At 37.1% G+C, this 22,574-nt stretch overlaps 1 protein-coding gene across 2 annotated transcripts in view; it reads right to left on the bottom strand.

The window, feature by feature from the left end:
• Nucleotides 1-1,212: 1,212 nt before the first annotated feature.
• The window catches only part of SRBD1 (S1 RNA binding domain 1), a 215,896-nt gene continuing 194,534 nt past the window's right edge, over nt 1,213-22,574 (bottom strand). The window contains exons 20-21 of one of the 2 annotated variants that reach the window (XM_015112279.3): nt 5,795-5,979; nt 1,213-2,469 (exon numbers count right to left, since the gene is read on the bottom strand). In XM_015112279.3, coding sequence (XP_014967765.2) covers nt 2,180-2,469; nt 5,795-5,979 — 475 coding nt within the window. In that variant the 3' untranslated portion in view covers nt 1,213-2,179. The remainder of the gene's footprint in view (nt 2,470-5,794; nt 5,980-22,574) is intronic. The other variant, XM_077959633.1, reaches the window with a different exon arrangement.

Below are 22,574 nucleotides of genomic sequence, written 5' to 3'. Positions count from 1 at the left end.
AAAAAGGAGGTCTGTAGAAGTAAAGATACCAGCTCAAAGGCACACTGGATTACTAGTAGAACAGGGACTAGGAATAGAATATAATGGATCACCATGCACACTTTGCAGTTATAAATGAGATGTGGCCCCTCATTTTATAGCTTAGGCCTTACACCAGCCTCTACCATGTCTGGGCTGGATGGGACAAACTACACAATCCAGTGCAATGTCAAGTCCTTGTTGTGTCCATGAAAGCCTAGCTGCCAGGTCAACAGAGCAGCTTTACACTGTCAACTGTTCTTGTTCCTATATCTGAAGTGCCCAGGGAGAAGGCCTCTTCCTCTAAAACACTCATGTGAACTTATATCTCGGGCTTCAGAGTAAGACTCCTCAGGTACACATCATTCATCACTGATCTATAGATTATGAACCTGGAAGAATATTGGGAGGAGTGAGTAGGAAGATCGACTTAAAGTTATAACATTAAGATAGATCCATTATCAGTTAAAGACCAGTAAGAAACAGAGGAAAAGCATTTCAGAAATGAAATTGCTAGGCAAATAGTTATCTATATCAAAAAAGTTGATATATGCAACTTTTAAGGAACCTACTGCATTGTAGAACTATCATGAAATATAGTCACAGTCACTACTTAGTGACTACTATAGTTGATCATATGATTTATCATCCAAAATGGGGCACTCTGAGAATAAAGAGAGGCAATATTAAAAATTATGCCAGGACAATGGGTGTTTCCTAAGCAAATGAACAAGACTGGTCGTCTTTAGTAACCATCCCCTACTTATGCATGGAGAAAACCAAACACTCATTCAGTCATACAAATATCTTCATCAGGTAAATCAACAGCAGCAGCAGTAGTCAGAATGAACAGGATACCAGTCCACTGTGGGCTTTATTTTGACCCTGAATGGTCATGCTAATCCTTACAATCTCCAATGAATAAAAACAGAGTAAGAGTCACTTCCTTCATATACTTGTTTTTCTTGTCCCTTCACACCTGATCTACATTTGATCTTTAAAATGGCCATTTCTATCCCCACTTGAAGTTTAATTCTGATTTAAGAAAGGACACACTCTTCTATGCTAAGTCAAAGAAAACCATTCTTCAAATTTCCAAAGGCTTCCCTCTTCTCCAAGGGTTACATAAACCATATCTTCTTTCATCAAGACTGACTTCTAAGTCATTCACTGAATCAATATAGCAAAAACAAGTCACTAGCCACAAACCTTTATTGTTGGGGTCAATATATATATCCTTTTGAGAAATGTTTCGAACCATTCATTTGATGGTTACAAACACATCAAAATCTGTTTTGGTTTGCACGACAAAGGAAAAGAGATTATTGCAAAATGATGAATGAAGTCCAAAAGGCCTGATTAAAAAAAGAATCTATAAAATGGAAGGATTAAACACTGCCCAGCCCTACTGTGTCAATAAAGACTGTACAAGTCAAATCAAGACAATCCCATACCAGTCCAGCAAGGCAGATGTTGGCAAGTAGAAGTTAAGCAATCTGTTATACAAAATGCAAAAGGAGTTAAAGGTAAATTACAAAAAAATAAAAACCAAAATTTTAGCCAGAAAACTATTACTACATAAAGCCATATAAGAATGCGTATTTTTGGCCGGGCGCGGTGGCTCAAGCCTGTAATCCCAGCACTTTGGGAGGACGAGACGGGCGGATCACGAGGTCAGGAGATCGAGACCATCCTGGCTAACAAGGTGAAACCCCATCTCAACTAAAAAATACAAAAAATAACTAGCCGGGCGAGGTGGCGGGCGCCGGTAGTCCCAGCTACTCGGGAGGCTGAGGCAGGAGAATGGCGTAAACCCGGGAGGCGGAGCTTGCAGTGAGCTGAGATCCGGCCACTGCATCCCAGCCTGGGCGACAGAGCGAGACTCCCTCTCAAAAAAAAAAAAAAAAAAAAAAAAAAAAAAAAAAAAAAAAAAAAAAAAAAGAATGCGTATTTTAGTTGTTTCCTTTAAGGGGAAAGGAAATCAAACTGTTGGTTTTCTATTAATTCAGAAGAAAAAATAAAGGAAAGTGTTTGGAAAATATTTATGATATTAAGTGAATTATTTCTCATTTGCTACCTAAAGTTTACAAGCAACTGACTTATTCTTGTCAATCTGTAGAAATGAGAAAATAAAATCAGTGTTTGGCCTTCAGTTGGACACTCATAACACCCGAATGAGGTCCAGAGTAATCCTAGATCGGGGGATGTCAATGTTGAGTACTTGGACTTCCACCCTTTCTCCAGGGCCCAGTCCAAGGCTCCTTCTCTTCTTTGTTTTTGAAAGTTTTGCTTCTGTCACATTTCGTATAGGAATCAGCCCAGATTTCCCTACTCCTATATCCACAAAAATTCCAAAGAGAGTGGCATTCTCCACTTTGCCTGTAAGAACTGTCCCAACCTGCAGATCTTCCAGGCATACTATGCTTCTCTTGAAATCAGGTTTATCAAAATCTGTAAGGAAAGAGAAAAAAAGTAAGTGGAAAAGGCATTGTACTTCCTAAATACAACTTTGTGAATAAGCACTTAATACATATTGATTATGTGCCCAGACCAATATTAAAGATTAAGGGGGGACATACAAGGAGCTGAAGACCGAGGCTTGCCTTCAGAGAACATGCATATCGGTTGGAGATAGCATTCATGCAGTAGAAACAATTCAAGAAAATTTACTTTCTTCTACAATGCTACACACTAGCATTATATGTGAGGATTGAGAAGAGAGTCTTATTTTCCTCTCTGTGAAGAGGTGGTGAGAATATATATATTTGCTTAATAAATATACAAAGCTAAACTACAAACACTGAGAAAGTAAGATGTTTGGAAAACAAGAGACTGGAAGCTTTTTTTTGTTTTTCTCCCAGTGCCTGGATTATTAAATTGTTTAAAGGTGGTAGAAAGTACATCAACTTTTGGTCAAATGGGGATGAAATTCAAATGTTCTTTCTTCCTCACTTCTTCCCACAAATTTGGAACTCAGAAAATCCATTCCCACCCATTTCAAATATATTTATCCAATCAACATTTATGGATTCTTGATTATCTATGACTCAGAATCCCAGACCAGGTAGTACCTAATATTATTTCTCTTTCAATTAAATTCATCAAACATTTATTAACTCTATTATCTCCTGGCCAGGCACTCTGCTGGGTGCTACAGAAACAATGATGAAGATACAGATTTCTGTTTCCAAGTTCTTTATAGCCCTTTTTTCTTGCTTACCCCAGCATACATTTCTTTGTTCATTATTGTCCAAAAGATAGGCATAAAGTATGCCAAGGAATCATTATGGTTCTAGTTAAAAACAATGGTTTTTATGAGGGAGACAGTTAGAACTAACAGTTTAAACGGGGCTGTGGATTATCTGTGGATTCCATTTATCCATGCTCCTCTTGAAGGCCCCCTTTCCTAGGATTACTGAGTGTTGACTCTAATAACAAAGAACACATTCTATGCTTGGATCTCCTTTTACTAAGGCCTCATTTTCCCCTCCACCCATTCCATTTCCTTTTCCTCCGCAGCTGTTGGCTTTATCCTGATGACTTGTTAAAGCTATCCTTTACAGTTGTATTAACAACTGGCTACCCCTTTCTTCCCTTCCCCCAGTCCAACCACACTGATACCAAGATGTTTTAAAAATTAAGCTTTTTCCTATAAAACAAGATAAAAATCTTCTTTAAACTCCAAATTTCACCATTGCCATGAAAAAGAGTAGGCTAAAATTGGGATTGATTCTGTGGAATTTGACCTGATGCTAAAGCAGTGAATTCCAAAAGCAAGAAACCTACTGTAATGTAATATTACACTAGGCTAAGGCTGTGTCACAGCAAAGTGGAACTAAGTCACTGATCGGGGCAGAGAGGCAGGATGGTCTCCGAGACCCCATAGGCATTGTTTTTATGCTTGGAAATTCTTTGTCTCTCTATTTTCTTGCAGAGGTCCAGCTGCTGCGGATTCCCTAAGGGTTCCTGATCAGCTGCTTAGTTTAATCTTGCATGGAAAATCAGAGTCAGGAACTACTTAACATATTCCTGAAGACAGTCTGGGACACTGAGAAATCAGAAAACTCTCCGTTTACCACGCAAACTTTTAACACTTTCATAGCCAAGCATTTTCAGCCCCTGGGTCTGGACAGCTTCTGATGAACCCAATTAGGGAAATTAACTAGTCACCATAGTGTTAATACACATGAAATTAATTACACCATTGATAAAACAAAAGACAGAATTATTATGAGGAAAGAATGAGGCATTAAGAAATACTTTTGAGAAAATGGAGGAAAGAGATGTAACATAAAACATCATCCATGGAAATGACCAAAATGCCCCCACAAAAGTATGGTTTCTATGCCTTCCTCACCTTGGGGATGTGTTTAGTAGTAAGATGAAAGTTCTCAGACATTTTGAAAATTGTGACTTACATTAGAGCAAATGTCAGTTCCAAAGTTTGCTTAAAGAGACCTATTTAAAACTTCACTTGCCACACTGATAAACACTGCAGTAACTGGAAAGCTCAGCCCAGAGCCCAGATGCATCTGTCTTTCTGTTCAACAACTTGGTAGTTTAATTGGACCATATAATTTGAGTGCTGATCTTTGCTCTGAGTCTACAATGCAACTGGGATAATGGAACAATCGACACTAAGACAGAAAAATGAAGATGGATGTGAAAAATCCAGTACAGGATACCTGCAGTTACAGCATTTTTTGCCAACCCGCTAATGCAAAGGATGTAGCCATACCACCTCCAAATCCAGTATTTTTGAGAACCATTGCTCCACCCAGCACTCCAGCTAAAAACCAGCCAAGAAATTCCCATAAAAGGATACCGGGCCTCCAAATGGAGATGGATTTGTCTGCTGAAACATCCACATTGGGTGGAGGACCACTAGGAGGCTTCTACTCTCACATTTTTGGCATAGTTCTTACTGGGTGTTATTTTATTTTTCTTTAACTTAAAAAAAAAAAAAAAAGAAAAGAAAACCCTACAGAAGGAGGAATAGCACAATGAACTTGCTGGATATATTTCAAAATTCCTTTAAACCCTTTCAAAGAAGTATGTCTAACCATCTCAACACAGCCTAAACCAGAATAAAAAGACAATGGTCTAAACATGGTATCATCAAAACTGGTTATAAGACCAATGAGCAGATTCATTTAAATCTCAGGGGTTCCTATTCAAACTTCCTCGGGAAGTAGGTCATTTGATACTGTAATTCTTTTTTACTGGGTCACTGCTCTCAACAACTATGGTTGTTATACATCCCTCACCATCTACCTGTGCTGAAAGCTGAGAGCACTTTTAATTAGAAGGAAAATCAACAGATAGATATTATCTTATTTGTTCAGTTTGTTCATTGACACGGAATCCAAGAACTTGGAAAGCTATAATTAAGGAAGAAGATTCACCTTTTAGCTTGTGAAGGGACTGCTTTATCTTGCACTTCTGGCTCCCAGGAGATAAAAACAGCTTACAAAAGGACCATAAAAAAATGTGTGCCTCCATGCATACAGCGGTACACGCATGATGCATTTAGTTTAGTAAATGGGAAATACACAGTGAACAAAGAGTCCAGGGAGACCACCTGGCTTCTAGCTTTGGCTCTGGATATTAACTATAATGACTCTGAAGGAAGATCACTATGCTTTAATTTTCTCATGTATAAAATGGGAGAATAATATCCATTCTGCTTACGGCACAGGATTGCTGTGAGAATCAAAGGAGATAATGGGAGCTCTGCATATGCAAGGTGCTACATAATTTAAGTTCAATTGTTTACCTGTTCGAAAGTCAAAGCTTTCAGGCTGGCTGAGACCATCTATGATGACCTGTAAAGTGTGTACTGTTGTTTGCAATCTTTCTGCAATTTTCTCCATTCCTTCCTTTTCAAGGAATGAATTTATTTTTTGTTGCATTTCAGGCTTTCCAATCTCATACAGTGTCCCTCCAATGGATGACAAAAATCTGCAGTGGAAAAAATAAAAAGCCCAACACTTAACAATATTACTTCTTTTGCAGTCTCCTTATACAGATCACCCTAAAATTCATTCATCTTAGACCCATAGGTCAATCCATCAGTCTTTATTGAGAATCTATTCTGTGTCCTATGCTGTAAACTGTCTTGAAAAAGAAAAGGCCAAGGGAGAAAGTGGATTAAAGTGCTATTTATCAAATGAAGCACCTGCTCAGAGTCAGCACCAAAAACCTTTTTTTTTTTTTTTTTTTTTCCCGAGATGGAGTCTTGCACTGTCACCTAAACTGGAGTGCAGGGGTGCGATCTCAGCTCACTGCAAGGTCCGCCTCCCAGGTTCATGCCATTCTCCTGCCTCAGCCTCCTGAGTAGCTGGGACTACAGGTGCCCACCACCACGCCCAGCTAATTTTTTGTATTTTTAGTAGAGATGGGGTTTCACCGTGTTGGCCAGGGTGGTCTCAATCTCCTGACCTCATGATCTGCCCGCCTTGGACTCCCAAAGTGCTGGGATTACAGGTGTAAGCCACTGCGTCCAGCCAAAAATATTTTACAGTATAATTAGTTCATTATAAGTTTAGTGTCACATATGTTTTTAAAATGAGGCTATCTATATTTATCTCTTCCCTACAATTTCAGTTAGGAAAACATTTTAATTTAAATTAGCTAATAGGCAAACAATGAAATGATACCAAACTCTAACAAAATATGCATTAAATATTGCCAGTTTTTGAAAAATGAATTACTCTATTCATGTGTCATATCACTGCTTTTTACTTCTGTATACCCTTAATGGCAGCATTACCTGTGCAGCATACCATCAGCTGCCTTTTATAATTTTCTTTTGCTATGTTTACCATTACCTTTGATTGCAAAGCTACTTCTCAATTGCTTTCCTTTATAATTCAGTAAGAAGAAAAAATAATTAAAGGGTTAAGATGCATTTCCCTTTAATTTCGTGTGAATACTGGGCTGTAGCTTACTTTCTTGACATTCCCTGGCTGGGTATTTTTCTACACCATTAAGTTCCATTTCCTATGATTAATGGCACTTTAAAAATGTCAACACAGTAATCAGGCAGATAGTGATACTAATGCCCACAAATCCTTTCCTCTAGGGATACCTCTGGAATACAAAAAGAGAAAAAGGGAATTGTTGCAGGTTTGTCTATAATCAGAATTGGGATATATCCCATTTGGCAGGTTGCTGCACTATCAAAAAAAGAATGCTTGTGATTTTAAGTCTTTTTTGCATTGCTGTGTTCAACCAGAAAGGTCTCTTCACAGTGATACTCTGATAGTAATGATCTGGCATCTAGTGGAGAAAGTTCTCCCATCTCTCATTTAAGTAGGGTATCTCTTTGGATTCAAATGTGCAACACTCCGACATTATTACAGCCATACATATAGCCAAAAATAGACACACTTTATGGCATCCGACTAATTCTCTTGAGAATATATTTTGGTTAATGGTTTAATAAAAGATCAAAACGTTGGTGTTTGGTCTCCCTCTTTGAAAATGAGCTTTCATCCACACTGGTGGCCAGTGAGATAACACCGCAAGTCTGTGTGTCCGTGGCTTCCCCAGCACGGTGGAAAGGCAGCCGGTATCTCTTAGTGCTGATGGACGAACAGTAGCATACAAGGGTCCTGGTGACTGGGAACAGCTGCTGGAACTCTGACTGATGGGACAGATGACACATGACAACCTCTGCCCAAAGCAAACTTCCTTATACAACTTTCTAAATAATGCGTGCCCTGCTCTGAGCAGGCTTCCCTGGTATTCACCTTCTTGGCTTTATTGGTCTGCAACTGGCTACTTAGCGGAGAATCTTTCAAATCATCAAGATTTTGGCTTCTAACCATCTGTTAAAAATGACAAAAAGTATATTCACGCACTGTTAAGTCTAGAACCTTGAATAGCATTTTATAATAAAAGTAACTAAATGGCAGAAACTTCCCAAAGCACTGTATGAGTCTATCTTAAGGTTGCCTGCACGTGTGTGTGTGTGTGTGTGTGTGTGTGTGTGTGTGTGACAGAGACAGAGGGAGACAGGAACTAACTGCTACCAAAGTCACTTCCAAATAAAGAATTCTGCCAAAGCGGTTGCAGATGTAACAAGAACATTGGTCTGTTGAATCTGGGTGCATATTTCATATATCATTTTCATTCTCACACACATAAGCCTGAGGGCATTGGTAACTGAAATCAATAAAAAAGCACCAACTTGTGCTCGTAGCTAACGCTTCATATTGATCAACCCTATTTTTAAACGACTACAAAGTCAAGTGCTCCTTTATTTTGAAAACTTTCTTAAAGTTAACAAGGTCACGCACACACACACAAAGAGCCAACGAGAGAGAGAGAGGAACTATAAAACGAACTGGGAATAGCATTTAGACTGACCTCTACCTTAATTAATTTTAAATATAGTCAACTGTATATGATAGAAGCAATGTTTTATGCTTAGTAGCCACTCAATAAACATGCTCCTTAAATATCCTAAGAAAAATTTATTCTACGTATTCTAAATTTCACTTCAGAATTAAGTGTGATAAGTAATATCCAATACAAAGTTTCACTTTAGAATTGAGTGTGGCAAGTAATACTCAATACAAAGTACTTTCTAGCTCAGAAGTACCAAATAAAAACACACTGCTTTATGAAGCTTGGCATATAGAAGTGAACATGCAGTGATAAATATCTGTCAGACATTATTCTAAATAGATTTTTCTCATTTAATCATGACAATGATTCTAAAAGGTAAGTATTACATCATACAGAAAAAAAAATGAGGTTCAGGGAGTTTAACTTGCCCAAGGCCATGAAGTTATTCTAACTGGAGTTTTATGCCACATACAATATATACGTCTGTGTATAACAAGATATGTAAAATTTAAAGTGCTATATTTGGTTAAGATAGAAAATAATACTTTTGGTAATATTTTATAATTTACTGGCAGACTACTTTTAACATTAAAAACACTGAGTAAACCTGCAAAGAAATTATATACATGCTTTTAAACAGAATTCTCTCAAAAGTCAATGAACTATTAAAGTTATATTCTCATTTTCTCCACTGTTTTTGGAATGCTTTTTCAGGTTGGTAAGGACTGCTGTTTTTATTTAATACGTAATTTCATCCATCTTAGTTAAAGTAAGAAAGTAGCATAAATGCAACAAATAAGCACATCATGTTCTTTAAGCACACATCTGCACAAAGTTAAAATACAGATCTTGCAGCAGCGTAAATGCTTATTTTTCAAACAGAATGCTATATAACCTAAAATGGCTAATATTTTCAACAGAAACTTCTTATAAGTACAGGGCTTTTCCCCTCAAAGAATAAGAAAAGTCTTGTAAGGCTTTTCCAAAGAATAAAAAATTCTCAAGATTCATGACTTCAGACATGGCCATTCAGTTTTATGTAATCATTTCCAGCATGGAGATTTAGGAGCTGAGGACTTGGTTCATTACATTAAAGCAACATGATACCCCACAGAGCATAGAAGAACCATGGTGATGCAACACAATCACTTTAAAAACAACTTAATATTAGCATGTGCTTTGTGGGCAAAACACATATGATTTACAACTCAACCAAGAACCATGCTATAACAGCAAAGTACATCTAGTAGTTTACTCATTCTCAACACTTTCAAGAGACTTTCCTACTTGCTTATTTTTACAAAACCATTAGCTTTACTCAGTTTTAATGTAGTAACGCAACAAGCAAAAAATTAAATGCAAGAACACATTTTAGAAATGAATAGGTACAGGTAGAGAGAACAGGTCCTAATTTGTAATACAGGTTAAATATTCAATAATTTAAAAAGAAAGCTTATACTCTAAGAAAATCTGGCCTTCTAAAAAACTATGTAAACTGTGGGGCATAAAGTTTAGTAGTAATTTGTTACTCTAAAAATCTGTTACTGTTTCTATATTTTCTCTATATATAACATATATGTGTTACTCTACGTATACATTTCTTTAACATTTATTACTCTCTATTTTCAAATTTACTGCTCTTAATATTAAAAATGGAATATAAATTTAAGTGTGGCAAATGAGGAAAACCTGCTGCTCCTTTATGCTCTCTACAGAGGAGCTGAATTGACACTGCTGAGTATATCACACTACCTATTTAGCTTAGCTTACAGAAGGAGCGCTGGCTCCACCACAGCTGCTGTTCTAGCAGTCAAATCAAAGGGACAGCAATGTGAATTACATTTTAATCATCATCGAGGAATCTTTTCAAACTTTTTTTAAAGACAGGGTCTTGCTCTTTCACCCAGGGGCTGTAGCAGTGGTGCAATCACAGCTCACTGCAGCCTTGGCCTTCCAGGCTCAAGTGATCCTCCTCCCTTGGCCTCCCAAGTAGCTGGAACCACAAGCCCAGCTAATTTTTAGTTTTTAAAAATGTTTTGTAGAGGTGAGGTCTCAATATGTTGCCCAGGCTGGTTTCAAACTTCTGGGCTCAAGAGATCCACCCACCTGGGGCTCCCAAAGTGCTGGGATAACAGGTGTAAGCCACTGTACCTGGCATTTTCAAATGTCTAACCTCCTTGTTAAACCAAGATACTGAAATAGGCCAGAATCCTTAAAAATCTATGCTGGTGCAAAATATACAAGTAATTATAAATTCAAGTATCATTCATTTATAGAGGCCCATAGAACTACCTATTGTACTACAGAAGCTAACAGATATCTACTGAAAATAATATTTAAATGGCATTTCTAAGCATAATAATCAACCACCAAAAGGGCAAATAATTATCCAGTAGAACTTAAGCTGAGACTGGTCTTTTTTTTTTTTTTTTAAACAGTAAATTAACATACTAAGATAAACATTTTAAAAATGTAACCCTTTCAGAAAGAGTCATCAAGTTGTCCTGAAAGCTCTTCCAGACTCTGATGAGAGAATATAGTTTTAAAATGCATGCAGCTATCTGGGCAGGGGTGGGGGCATTTTAAATGTTATTGCTTGGTACCATTTGGAGCACCTCCTGCATATATGAGTAGCAGAAAAAAAAAAAGAAATGAAAAGAGAAAGATTTCCTGTCACAGATGAAGGAATGTAGTTTGCCTTCCAAAGGACTCCATTTATAAGCATCAGACTGTTACCTGCTTCTAACTTCTGAAGAATTTACTAAACGTTTCCTGCTTTTTCAAAGATCTGTTATACATGTACAGAAACTGGATACTCATTGCATGTTGCATTCATTGTATGTAGGAGAACACATCCTTAGAAAGCTGTTTTATTTTAAAATTTCTATTACTTAGCAATTTAGCATTACTGAACTAGAGTAAAAAAATTTTTTAAAGTGCCATTTAAAAAGTCCTGAGATAGAAATCTTCTAAAAGATTTAGGATGATCATCTTTTCAGAAATAGTTGAACAGTGCTCATATAGTTACCTCAAAAGTATCTAAGATCAGTGAAATAATAACCAACGCCATACATAACCACAATGATTATGTAGCTTTTCCTATTTCAGAACCACTCACTTTATACTGTGTAATTATCATATAATTTAAACAAATGTACATATACATCTAAAGTATAAGTTGATAAAAACAGGAAAGGTGTCATGTACTGAAATGTTGCTATTATTGCTCCAAAGACATCTAAACTGTTGTAGGATTTGTCTTAGAAATAAATTTACAAGTGACACTAAAAAACCAGTCTTCTCACATTTTGAAAAATAACAAACCATTACCCTCCCAAAAGAGAACCAGGAAAAAAAAAAAAATCAACAACCCAGTATTATGCAGCCTGATCACCCTCTTTCCTGTGAGTCTGGTTGTTTTCACACACCCTGCCATTCCCCTGCCCAAATGACAAAGATTTGCTAAAATCAAGGCTCTTCAAAGGAATGTGACAAAATGCTGAAACCAACTAAAAATAATTTAGAAAACCATACTCAGCTTTATTCAATAAACATTTATTTACTGTGGAGGAAGGCTCTATGAAAGATAACAGAGCCTTTGCTTTGAATGAGCTTACAATCTAATTTCAAGTAATGACAGTATAAAATAGTCTTCTGCTTATATCTGCTGTTTTAGAGGCAGGACTTTCTGTGCAGATAAACAGATACTTTGAAAGTGCCCAGTACAGATTCATTTATTTCTCTCAAATATTTATTGTGAATGTAGATTTGCTGATAAGAAAACAAAATCTCAGAGAGATTAAGAGACTTGCCCACACCTGACACCATAAGGTAGTGGCAGTGAAGGAAAAAGTTATAACAGATTACATCTTCACTAGCATGCCTACCCTTTTACTTTGGAAGATTTTCACGCAGACAGAAGATTTAGATCTCTGATAAACCTTGGCACCCAGGACCACTGCCTGGGAGCAATTTCTTACTATTTTTTAAACCAAATTCAAAAGGAAAAAGCTTTGGCTCTTTTTGAATTTCTGAATAAGAATTGGACAAAATTAAGTTAGTGGTTTCAAAGGCTACAGACTCTCTACAGCTCAAAAACACTGTGTTTAGAATTAATATAATTTAATTTACTGCCTGTAAAGTCATAATGTGGATTAGTGCCTGTGAATGTTTGAAAGAAGAGGGCAAATTTAAAAAGCAGTATTTAAAAACATACAGGCTCACGGTGGAAAAGCTGAAATTAAACAGACCTTGTACCACTAGGGAATAAAGCCTATGTATCAGAGGTAGAGGACTCTTCCTTAGGAAATAGCTTTTTTACTATAAATGCCATCCTGTCAAGGAATCCTCCTATCAAAAAATTTGAAAACGCTTAACATCTGCCATTTCAATAAATCCCTAGTTGTCCTCTGAATGGGCAAAAACATTGTTATTCCATTTAAAGAGTATAAACTGAGGTCAAAGAAACTCGCTTATGGTGACACTGAGAATCAGAAGACAGGCTAAGATTAAAATCCCTAGCTAGGCTGGGGGCAGGAAGGGCAGGAGGGAGATAATGGGAAACTAAATCAATAACCTACTGAGTTTCAGGCTCCAGACTGAGTGGTCTAAACTTGATGAAAAGAAAAAAAGGAGGACAGACAAATACTTTGAAGATGGAAGAGGCTGAAGCAAGCACAACTTTATGACTGGCCGGCAACTCCCTCACACTCCTCCTTCACTGGGTACTAATAGGTTGCTCCATAAACATAGGAGAGAAATCAGCATTTTCTCCAGTCTCAAAACCCAATATTAATATTCATTAACAATGTTAAATGCCTAAAATTACATCCAGATAACAGGATAAAACAACTTTTTTCCTTGGGGACCAACCATTGTAACTCTCCTCCATTCCCTCCACCTACCTCCATTTCTTTTACTGCTTAGCTTAGCCCCTCCTCAATCACAACAAAAATAACAGCAATAATCATCATATCAACACTAGCTTATTCTGTCTAGGTGCTAAGTATTCTACATGTGTTAATTAATATAGCCCCATGAGATATGGTACTATTATTATGCACATTTAACAAACAAGAAAATTGAGGTATAGAGAGGTTAAATAACATTTCCAGTTCAAACAGCCATGATTTGAATCCAGGCAGTCTGACATTTCACTGCCTCCAGACTGAGCTAGCGGAAAATGTAAAGTCTCAGGTTCTTGATCTTCCTAGTTTCCTCTACCAGCTTTGCCAGAAACCTCATGTGTGCTGTGTTTTGGAACAGTGTGTAAGACATTGGATATGACAATCAATCCATAGCCTGATCATCTAATTCTCAAGTGGGTGAAGCTTTTTCATCATTTTTCTCATTTGGAAGGGCACTTTTGAAAATATGATTGTTAGTTCCTGGGAACTACAATAAGATGTTTAGGTTTTAACTACTAACAACAACAACACCACACAAAGCTGGGCTCAGTGGCATACACATGTAGTCCCAGCCACTAGGGAGGATGAGGAGTAGGATCATTAAGCCCAGGAGTTTGAGTACAGCCTGGGCAACATAGAGAGACCGCTGTATCTTTAAAAACAAAATTCACTTTTAGTAATCTGTCCACTTAACATTTTCATATTTTAGGTTTGGCCTCTCTTTTATGATGCTATGTCTTTTTATAAGGCAATCTAATATTGTCTAGGCATAGCTCTATTAGAAATTAATGTAGGATAACTAATTGATACACATCTTATGTTATCATTTATTAAAAGCCAGGAATGAGTCTTTCTGCTTTGCTGCCAATTCTTATAAGGCAAGTCCAAGTCCAGAAAATTTTGGGCTCTTTCAAATTTGCAAATAATCTCTTAGGTCTGTTTACCTAATCATCATTTATTGTACAGCATTGGCAGTTGGATTTCTTTTCAGGCAAGCTTCCCACAAAGGAACATGTTTTTATCATTGCAGGAGTTAGCTGGCATGCCAATGCAGAACGAAGCTGTGGTGAATTTTAGATGTGGGGAGGTGTGTTAGACATATTCAGTAGGCTAATGACTCACCCGTCAGAAAAATTGCAAATTACAAGTCATGGGCCTTCTGGTGGCTCATAGTCAAAACTCTGAATATCAAATCTGTGAAAAGTCAACTGTTGCTGTTTTTTAAATAAAAACAATGTAAACTTTTTGCATTACGATCACTTATTAGTTAGAAGACTTCTTTGCTGGGCAGTAAGCCCAGGTTGGCGAGAAGGTAATGAAGTCTCTGAAGGCAATTCTCAAGGAACAGTTCAGAGATGCTAAATTCTTGAACAGGAATGGGAAAGAGACAGAGACTGTGATATGCCCACTCATTAAGGGTCTTTAGTAGTGGAAAATCTTCACTATCTGGCTTGACTTATTTTAGCTCCATGGCAGGGAGCTAGGCAGAACATTTAAAGGACCTCCCTCAATCTCAACTACTTTTTAGCTCAGGGCACCAGTTAGGATCCTTTATATTCATTTATCTCATGACGGAATCCTTGTGTATCTATTGGGTTAATCTACTTTTGGTTCTAAAAACCTGACATGAGGTTTTAGTAAATTAAAGAAAAACACTGCTTGGCTTTTGTACAGAAGTTTCTTCCCTCCCCAAATAAATATTTCGCTAGGTTATATGATTATTCCTGTCCCAGACCTGAATTTTACATTCACGGCTGTCTACTCTCTGATACTTTTCAACATTGATTGTAAGGGTCACAAATAAGCACATCAGCAGAAACAAAGGAAATCCTATAGCACAAATATCACGTACAAGTACTGATACAAATCATTCCTTGATATACATTTACCTGGTCCATTCCAATGCAACTGCATGTGATATTCCTTCTACACAGGCTGTTAACCACTTACAGAAACTAGTATTAGAATTCCTCCCTAATGGGAAAAATTGAAATAACAAATACTAGCTAATGCTTTATCAAAATGAGTGCCAAGTGACAGTCTTGACATTAAATTTCCTGATATTTTTCAAGTTAAATCAAGAGCACAACCACTTTCAAGCTTAACTATCTGGAGTGAATCAAATTCTTAATGCAGCAGATTCTCTGGGAGAGTGCCAGGTCTCACTGTGACACATACAAATCAGCATCATCTGCAGCACCAAGCACTACTCCTGGCACCTTATTCAAGAAAAAGAGGAAATCAGATACCTGCCTTAGCTCTCTGGATCAACCCAAATGGTATGACAAAAACAGAGGGGGTAGTAGTGGGGGAAGTAACCCCTAAATAGGCTGTTTCTGGGTCTCATTCTACTAATATAGCAGCAATTTTACTTATGGTTTATGGTACACAACACAACTCACTCAAACACACAGACATGAGAGTTTCTGGATGACGACAGAAAATGGTAAGAAATCCTCTTTCATCGTCTCTAGTCTTGTAGTCTGCAAAATCTAGGAGGGCCTTGGCCCTTCACAATGCTCTGCGAAGGCAAACGGGATTCAGTTCGGGGAGGTCATGAAATTTTTTCAATCCACAAGAGATTCTGGAAGAAGTACTTACACAACATGTAGGACAAGCAATGTTAGGAAAGGATGATCTATGTGTTCTACCAACAGTTTTGTTTATACAACTGCATTGACCACAGCCAGTTTAGATTATAGGAAAAAAAAATACATGAATTAAAGTAAAGCTAAACATTTCATTTTGTTCTACTGAAGTTATCAGTTCCTGAGTCGTTCCCTTCCTCAGTGTTCTTTTATGTAGTCATCTTTCATTATTAATTTCTATCATTTATTTTCTCATTAAACAAACATTGCCATATCAGTATTTGTCAGGTGCTAGGGATAGAGAGGTAAAACAGGCTCTTATGATCCATGCCCTATTGGAGCTTATAGCCTATAATTATAAACTAACCTGAAATTTAATTGTCACTAGCCTAGCAAATCTGATGCCAAATTTTCAGATGCATTATTTATTTTGCAGAGACAAGGACAATTGAAGGAGCTCATGGCTTTACTATGATATTCTACTATGTTATACTCCTTTTTGACCATCTGAACATATTATGAGTAAGTGGGGTATGGTGGAGTAACCAAGGGGTACATCAAAAGCAGCTTTTTAATTAAAAAAATTAACATTATTTTTCTTGCTTTTATGCAAGATGTGTTTCAAGATTCCTGATCTCTAAGATCAGTTCAGTGTTCCCCATATTCTTTGTATTCTTATTTTAATATTTACTCTGAATTTTGTTGATGATTTTATGCATCATTTAGAACGTGAGGAGCACTGTGGCAGGGGCTGAAGAATATAAAAATGAATAGAGGTGATTTATACCCTCAAAGAGCCTCCCAAAGTAGGAAGGATATAACTTATACTCACAGATACCATAATAGGGGTAAGAAATTAGTAAATGCCCTTAGTGAAGCATAAAGGTTGTTCAAGGAGAAGGATCTCATTTTCAGCTAAGGATATCTTGTCAAACCAAAGATGATTTCAAGGCTCTGAACTGAGAAACTGAAAGGATGAACTGAAATAATCTGAGATGAAAAAGATTGTAGTTGAAGATTTTGGGGAGAGATGGGTTCAGATTTAGGCATGTTAGGTTTGAGATCTTAAGTAGGCAGATACAGTTTGGAAGAGTGGTTTGGGCTAAGAATATAAATTTTGGAGTCATGTGCTTATGGTAGTCCTTAGAGCCATGAGACCAGATGAGATCACTATGGGAATGATCACTGTTTAGTTCTTTAACTTTTCCCTTTTCCACTCCCCTCCAATACAGTGAGTTTCCACTTCATCCTCCACAGTGTCTCTAGCATTCATATTATTTTTGCCATTTGTAACCAGTTACTAATTTTCATATCCTTCATCCAATCTTTCAGTAAATCCTATTGACTCTACTTTTAAAGTATATCCAGAATCTGAACACTTCTCACCATATCTTCTGCTGTATCATCTGGGTCTCAGTCATCATCCTTCTCTTGGATTACAGCAATTAGTTTAACTGGTCTCCCTGCTTCTACCACTGCCCCTTACGGTGGACTTAAAACAGCAGACAAGGGGATCCTTTTAACATGTAAATCAGATCATATCACTCTTTCAGAACTATAGTCAAGCCACTATAATAGCCTCCCAATGCCCTTTTGACTCAATCTCCTATTTTTCTCTCCCTTGCTCACTCTGCTCTGGCCACACTGGCTGCCTTGTTATTCTTCGAACATGTCATGCCTGCTCCCACATTTGAACCTTCAAATGTGGCTCCTCTTCCTGGAACTCTCTCAAGATATCTGCACAGCTCTTTCCTCCATCAAGACTTTTCTCAAATGTCACCAAGTCAATGAGGCCTATGATGACTACCCTACTTAAATTTTCAAACCCTTACCCACAATCCTGGCAATCCCTATCCCATTACTCTGCTCTTTCCCTGTTTCCCACAACATTTTATCACACTGTATAATTTATTTATTATGCTGGTTGTATACTGTGTCTCTTTGAGAGCAGGGACCTTTGAATGTGTTCCAAGATTGCATAACAGTACTTGGAATATAGCAATCACTCAAAAGACTTTTTTAAATGAATGATTCTGTCAGTTCCAGCCTAAGTTAATGGAAAGAGATTCATGCCATTAACCATTCACTACTGAGCCTTTTTGTTTGTCTTGTCTTTGTGTGGGGCTAGTGAGGAAGATGGAGATGGAAGATAAGAGAAGATGGAGTTGTAAAAGGAGGGACAAAGGGGGGTGGTACAAGTTTCAATTTTAGATACATAGAGTTTCCATTGCTAAGATACTCATGAGAAAATCTCTCACAGACAAATGGAAAGGTTGGGCTAGAGTTTAGAAAGGCCTGGACTAGGGATGTTAAGACACAGGATTTGAATTATATAGTCTAAGACATACAGATGGTCATGTGTATGGGTAGAATCATCCAAGGGAGCAAGTAGAACAAGTAGAAAAGAAGATGAAGATCAAAAGCTTGAAGAATATATACATCTACAGGGCCACAGGAGAAAGAAAAACCACAGACAGTATAAAAGTCATGGTAGAAGGTCGGTAAGTTGATAGTGTCAAATGTGGCAGAATGGGTAAAAGAGTTAAGAATGGAAAGGAGCTGACTGATGATTAGTTGAGAGAATAATTTCGGAAGAGGGGTAAGGATAGAAGCCAATCTGTAAGGGACTGGGAGAAAGCACGCAGAAAGAATTAGAGGTAGATAGTTCTGAGAGGGTCAGCAATGAAAAGAAGGAGCAATGAGTTAGAAGGTCTGAGGGAAAGTAAGATAAAAGGTGGCCACAGCTTCCAGCTTTTCATGAATGAGGAATAGGCAGACCCCAGCAATAATACATCTCTGGCCAAAAATGATGAGAAGAAGTGAAGACATTAAAGATACAAGAGACAGTCATAAAGCTTTATAAAGCTATTATAAAAAATCTTATACATTTGGCTGCCACCCCCCCACCCCTAACATTTAGAGGTGAGGCAATTAAGACACAGAGATCAATACAATGGGCAAGGTCAGGAGTCCTCAGCAACAACCTGGAAGAAGTCAGGGTGGGGAAGGAAAGAGAATCAAGATATGGAGGAGCAGTGTAGGGTTACAAGACCCTGAAACAAGTAAAAGGAATTTAGAATAGAATGGCTTCAAAGAACTATTGAGGGAAAATCTATCTGTAGCAACAGTGTAGAGCAATACTCTAAATCCCATGTTTCCCTTATATCTTCTATAATATGGGTTCTCTTGCCATATTTAATTGACATTCTACCTCCATTCTCCTGCTGAAAACCTTGCTCTGGCTCCAGGATGAACACGCTACTCCTGTTCTGTACCATACTCCTCTCCTAAAATAAGAATATAGCAAACACATGCCTCATATAAAAAACATGATGGAAGGGAATTATTTTTAATGGAATATTTTCAGGAAACAGCATATCTGCAGCAGAACAGCATAAAATTCTACATATTCTAGAGAAGAATCCATTTCCAACATATCCCTTAATAAAATAAATCAGCAAAGTTTCATTTATTGGAGGGGGTAATGTTTTCTTGAGAGAAAAGGCAGTGTCCAATTTCAGCCATGTGATGATCGAGAATAACACTCAAAGACAGCATATTCCAGATACTTTTTTTTTTTCCCCTTAAGAAGCACATTTAACACAAGCCCTGTTATTTTTCTGTACAGAATAACACATAGAATCTTTCGGGTACAATACCTTTAACTGGAAAGACCATTATGATTTCATTAAAATCTGGCTGCAAGCTAGCTTTTTCATTGTAGCCTAGTTAAGAGCTCAAGCTTTAAAGTGACACAGATCTAGTTCAAATCTTGGTTCTACTAGCTAAGTTAGCTTAGACAATTTACTTACCCTATCTGAGACTGTATACTTGAAGAAGTGGGAATAATAATAGTACCATAGTACCAACCTCATAGGGTTGCTGTGTAAGGTTTAAACATGATGATGCTTCTAACATGCTTGGTAATGAGGAAGTAGTCATTGAAAGTTGTTTGTACTGGACCATTAACTATTCCAAAGCTGGCCTGAGCTATATTTTTCTGTCTCCAATCTTTTAAGTGCCTCTTTCTACAGAATGAAATCCTTAAAAACCTAGCCTAAATGTAACCTTCTGCATAAAACTTTACAAGATTCCCCTATCTGGAAATGAGTTCTTTTTCCTGGGAGCAACCTTTATGCTTCACAAAGGGTACTTTCTAATTGTTCAGCACTACTGTGATATCTGTGAATGTAAGTTTTATCCTCCCCAAGGAGTTATTAGGCTCCTTGAGAGTATAGTCACCTCTATTCATTTTTATATACTTCAGCCCCTACCACAGTGCTCTGTACATTCTAAGTGATGAATAAAGTCATCACCAACAGAATTCAGAGTAATTATTAAAATAAAGAACACAAAGAATATGGGGAACACTGAACTGATGATCTTAGAGATGTGGGCTCTTAAGACACAACTTGCATAAAAACCAAAAAAAGTTTTACTTCATAACAATTAAACATTCATATTTCAAAAACGTAACATTATAAGCAGATACAAAAGGTGAACAAGTAGAAAAACAATGCCAGTCCATAAAACAAAGGGCTTTAATATACAAAGAACTCATACATAAATAAGGCTTTTTAAAAATTATATAAATAATAAACATAAACAAAAAAGTTGACTTTCTTTAAACCACTAACTCAGGCTATAAAATATCATAATCTCAATTTTCCTAAAAACACATATGAGACAGACGACCATAAACACGAAAGGAAAGACTACCATAAACACGAAAGGTAATCATGTTACATTTTGATGTATTTGTGTGGGTGATATTATGGAAGGGTGACATTAAAGGCATTTAATTTCCAATAGTTTTCTGATACAACTAAAACATGAAATGTACTGCAACAAAAATTCTTTTAATAGAACTGAAATCAAACCAATGATGACCTAACCACATCTTAAATGGGCTTTTTTTCTTCCCTGGGAAGACACTTGTGTGAGAATATATAGAGAGTATGAACGACCTATGATGGGTGATGTTTAAACTAAGCGTACTTGATAGCCAGAAATTGCTATCGCAGTTCCAAACTGGATGATGGGGATGGCAAGATAAATTGCTAATTTCATCTCTAGGTTTCACACTTGATCTTAGCCAAAAGGCTGAGAAGCGATAATCTCTAGGTTTTAAAGGTCAGGGGTTGGACTGCAACAGAAGAAATTTCCCATTAACTAGTTCACAAATACCTTCCTTCTGAGAGACAAGCACAGACAGAAGGGTGACGTCACTAGCAGGGCATTTATATTTCACATGCAGAAACTGGACCATATAAAAGTTGGCCAAAAAAAGTCCTGTTTAACAGGAGAAATTCAAGATTTTTCAGGTTTGAACACTGCTGATGGCATTATAAATCAGTGTGTTACTTGGTGATGTATTTCAAGAGCCACAGAAACTTTCAAGCCCTTTAATAGAGTAATTCTACTTCTAGGAATGCATCATAATGAACCACTATTAGCGCTGCTATAGCTAAAATAAGTTACAGTTCAATCACTTGATGAAACATTAAGCTTTTAATGAGAGGGATATATAGAAACAAAAAACAGTGCTTACAATAGAAAGCAAACTGACAAAAATTGAGAAACTTCTAAACCATATTATAATCAGATTACGGAAACAAACAAAAACATACATTATAAAAGATACTGGCTGGATACAGTGGCTCACGCCTGTAATCCCAGCACTTTGGGAGGCCGAGTAGGAGGACTGCCTAAGCGCAGGAGTTCAAGACTAGCCTGGGCAACATGGTGAAGCCCCGTTTCTACTAAAAATACAAAAATTAGCTGGGCATGGTGGCACAGCACATGCCTGTAGTCCCAGCTATTTGGGGCTGAGGTGGGAGGATTGCTTGAGCTCAGGAGGTTGAGGCTGCAATGAGCCAAGATCACACCACTGCACTCTTGCCTGTGTGACAAAGTGAGACCCTGTCCACATTCCCTCCGATCCCCACCCGCCCCTAAAAAAGATAGTGATTTGCACAGAACAAAATAATGTAGTCCCCATGTACAGCTCAGAATTACTGCAAGAAGTCTATGAAACCCTGTGCACATATGCACCTTCTCATCAAACACTAAAAAGACAATTACTATGGAACCACAATTTTTTTACATTAAAAAAAATCAGAACCATGTCCCAAAGTTGAGAACAAGACAAGGATATCTGCTCTCACCATTCCTATTCAACACTGTACTGAAGGTCCCGGCCATTGCAATAGGCAAAAAGAAAAAAAGAAAAAAGAATAAAGTAAAGAAAAATAAGAGGCATGAAGATTAAAATGGAGGAAGTAAGGTTTAATATAGTTACTGATGACATAACTACTTATATAGGAGAACTTAAGGAATCTACAAATACCTAGTAGAACTAGTAAGTGAATTTAACAAGTCTGCAGGATATAAGATTATACAAAATTCATATTTTTATATACTAGCAACAAACAAGTAGCAAATTTTAAAAACTCCATTTACAATAGTGTTGAAAAACATATAATACATTTAATAAAACACATGCAAAACCTGTACACTGAAAACTAAAAGACACTGCTTAGAGAAATAAGACCTAAATAAATGCTAAGATATAATAAGTTCATGGACCAAAAGATTTGATAAATATTATTAAGACAGCAATAAGACATTTCTTTTGGTCTCTAAAAAAAAGAGGTAAACCACAAACTGGGAAAAAATATTCATGAATCATATATTTGACAAAGTA

Source organism: Macaca mulatta, chromosome 13, assembly GCF_049350105.2.
Source record: "Macaca mulatta isolate MMU2019108-1 chromosome 13, T2T-MMU8v2.0, whole genome shotgun sequence".
Lineage (NCBI taxonomy): Eukaryota > Metazoa > Chordata > Mammalia > Primates > Cercopithecidae > Macaca > Macaca mulatta.
The sequence above is the reverse complement of the archived record's forward strand: the minus strand, read 5'-3'. Positions and strand labels throughout refer to the sequence as shown.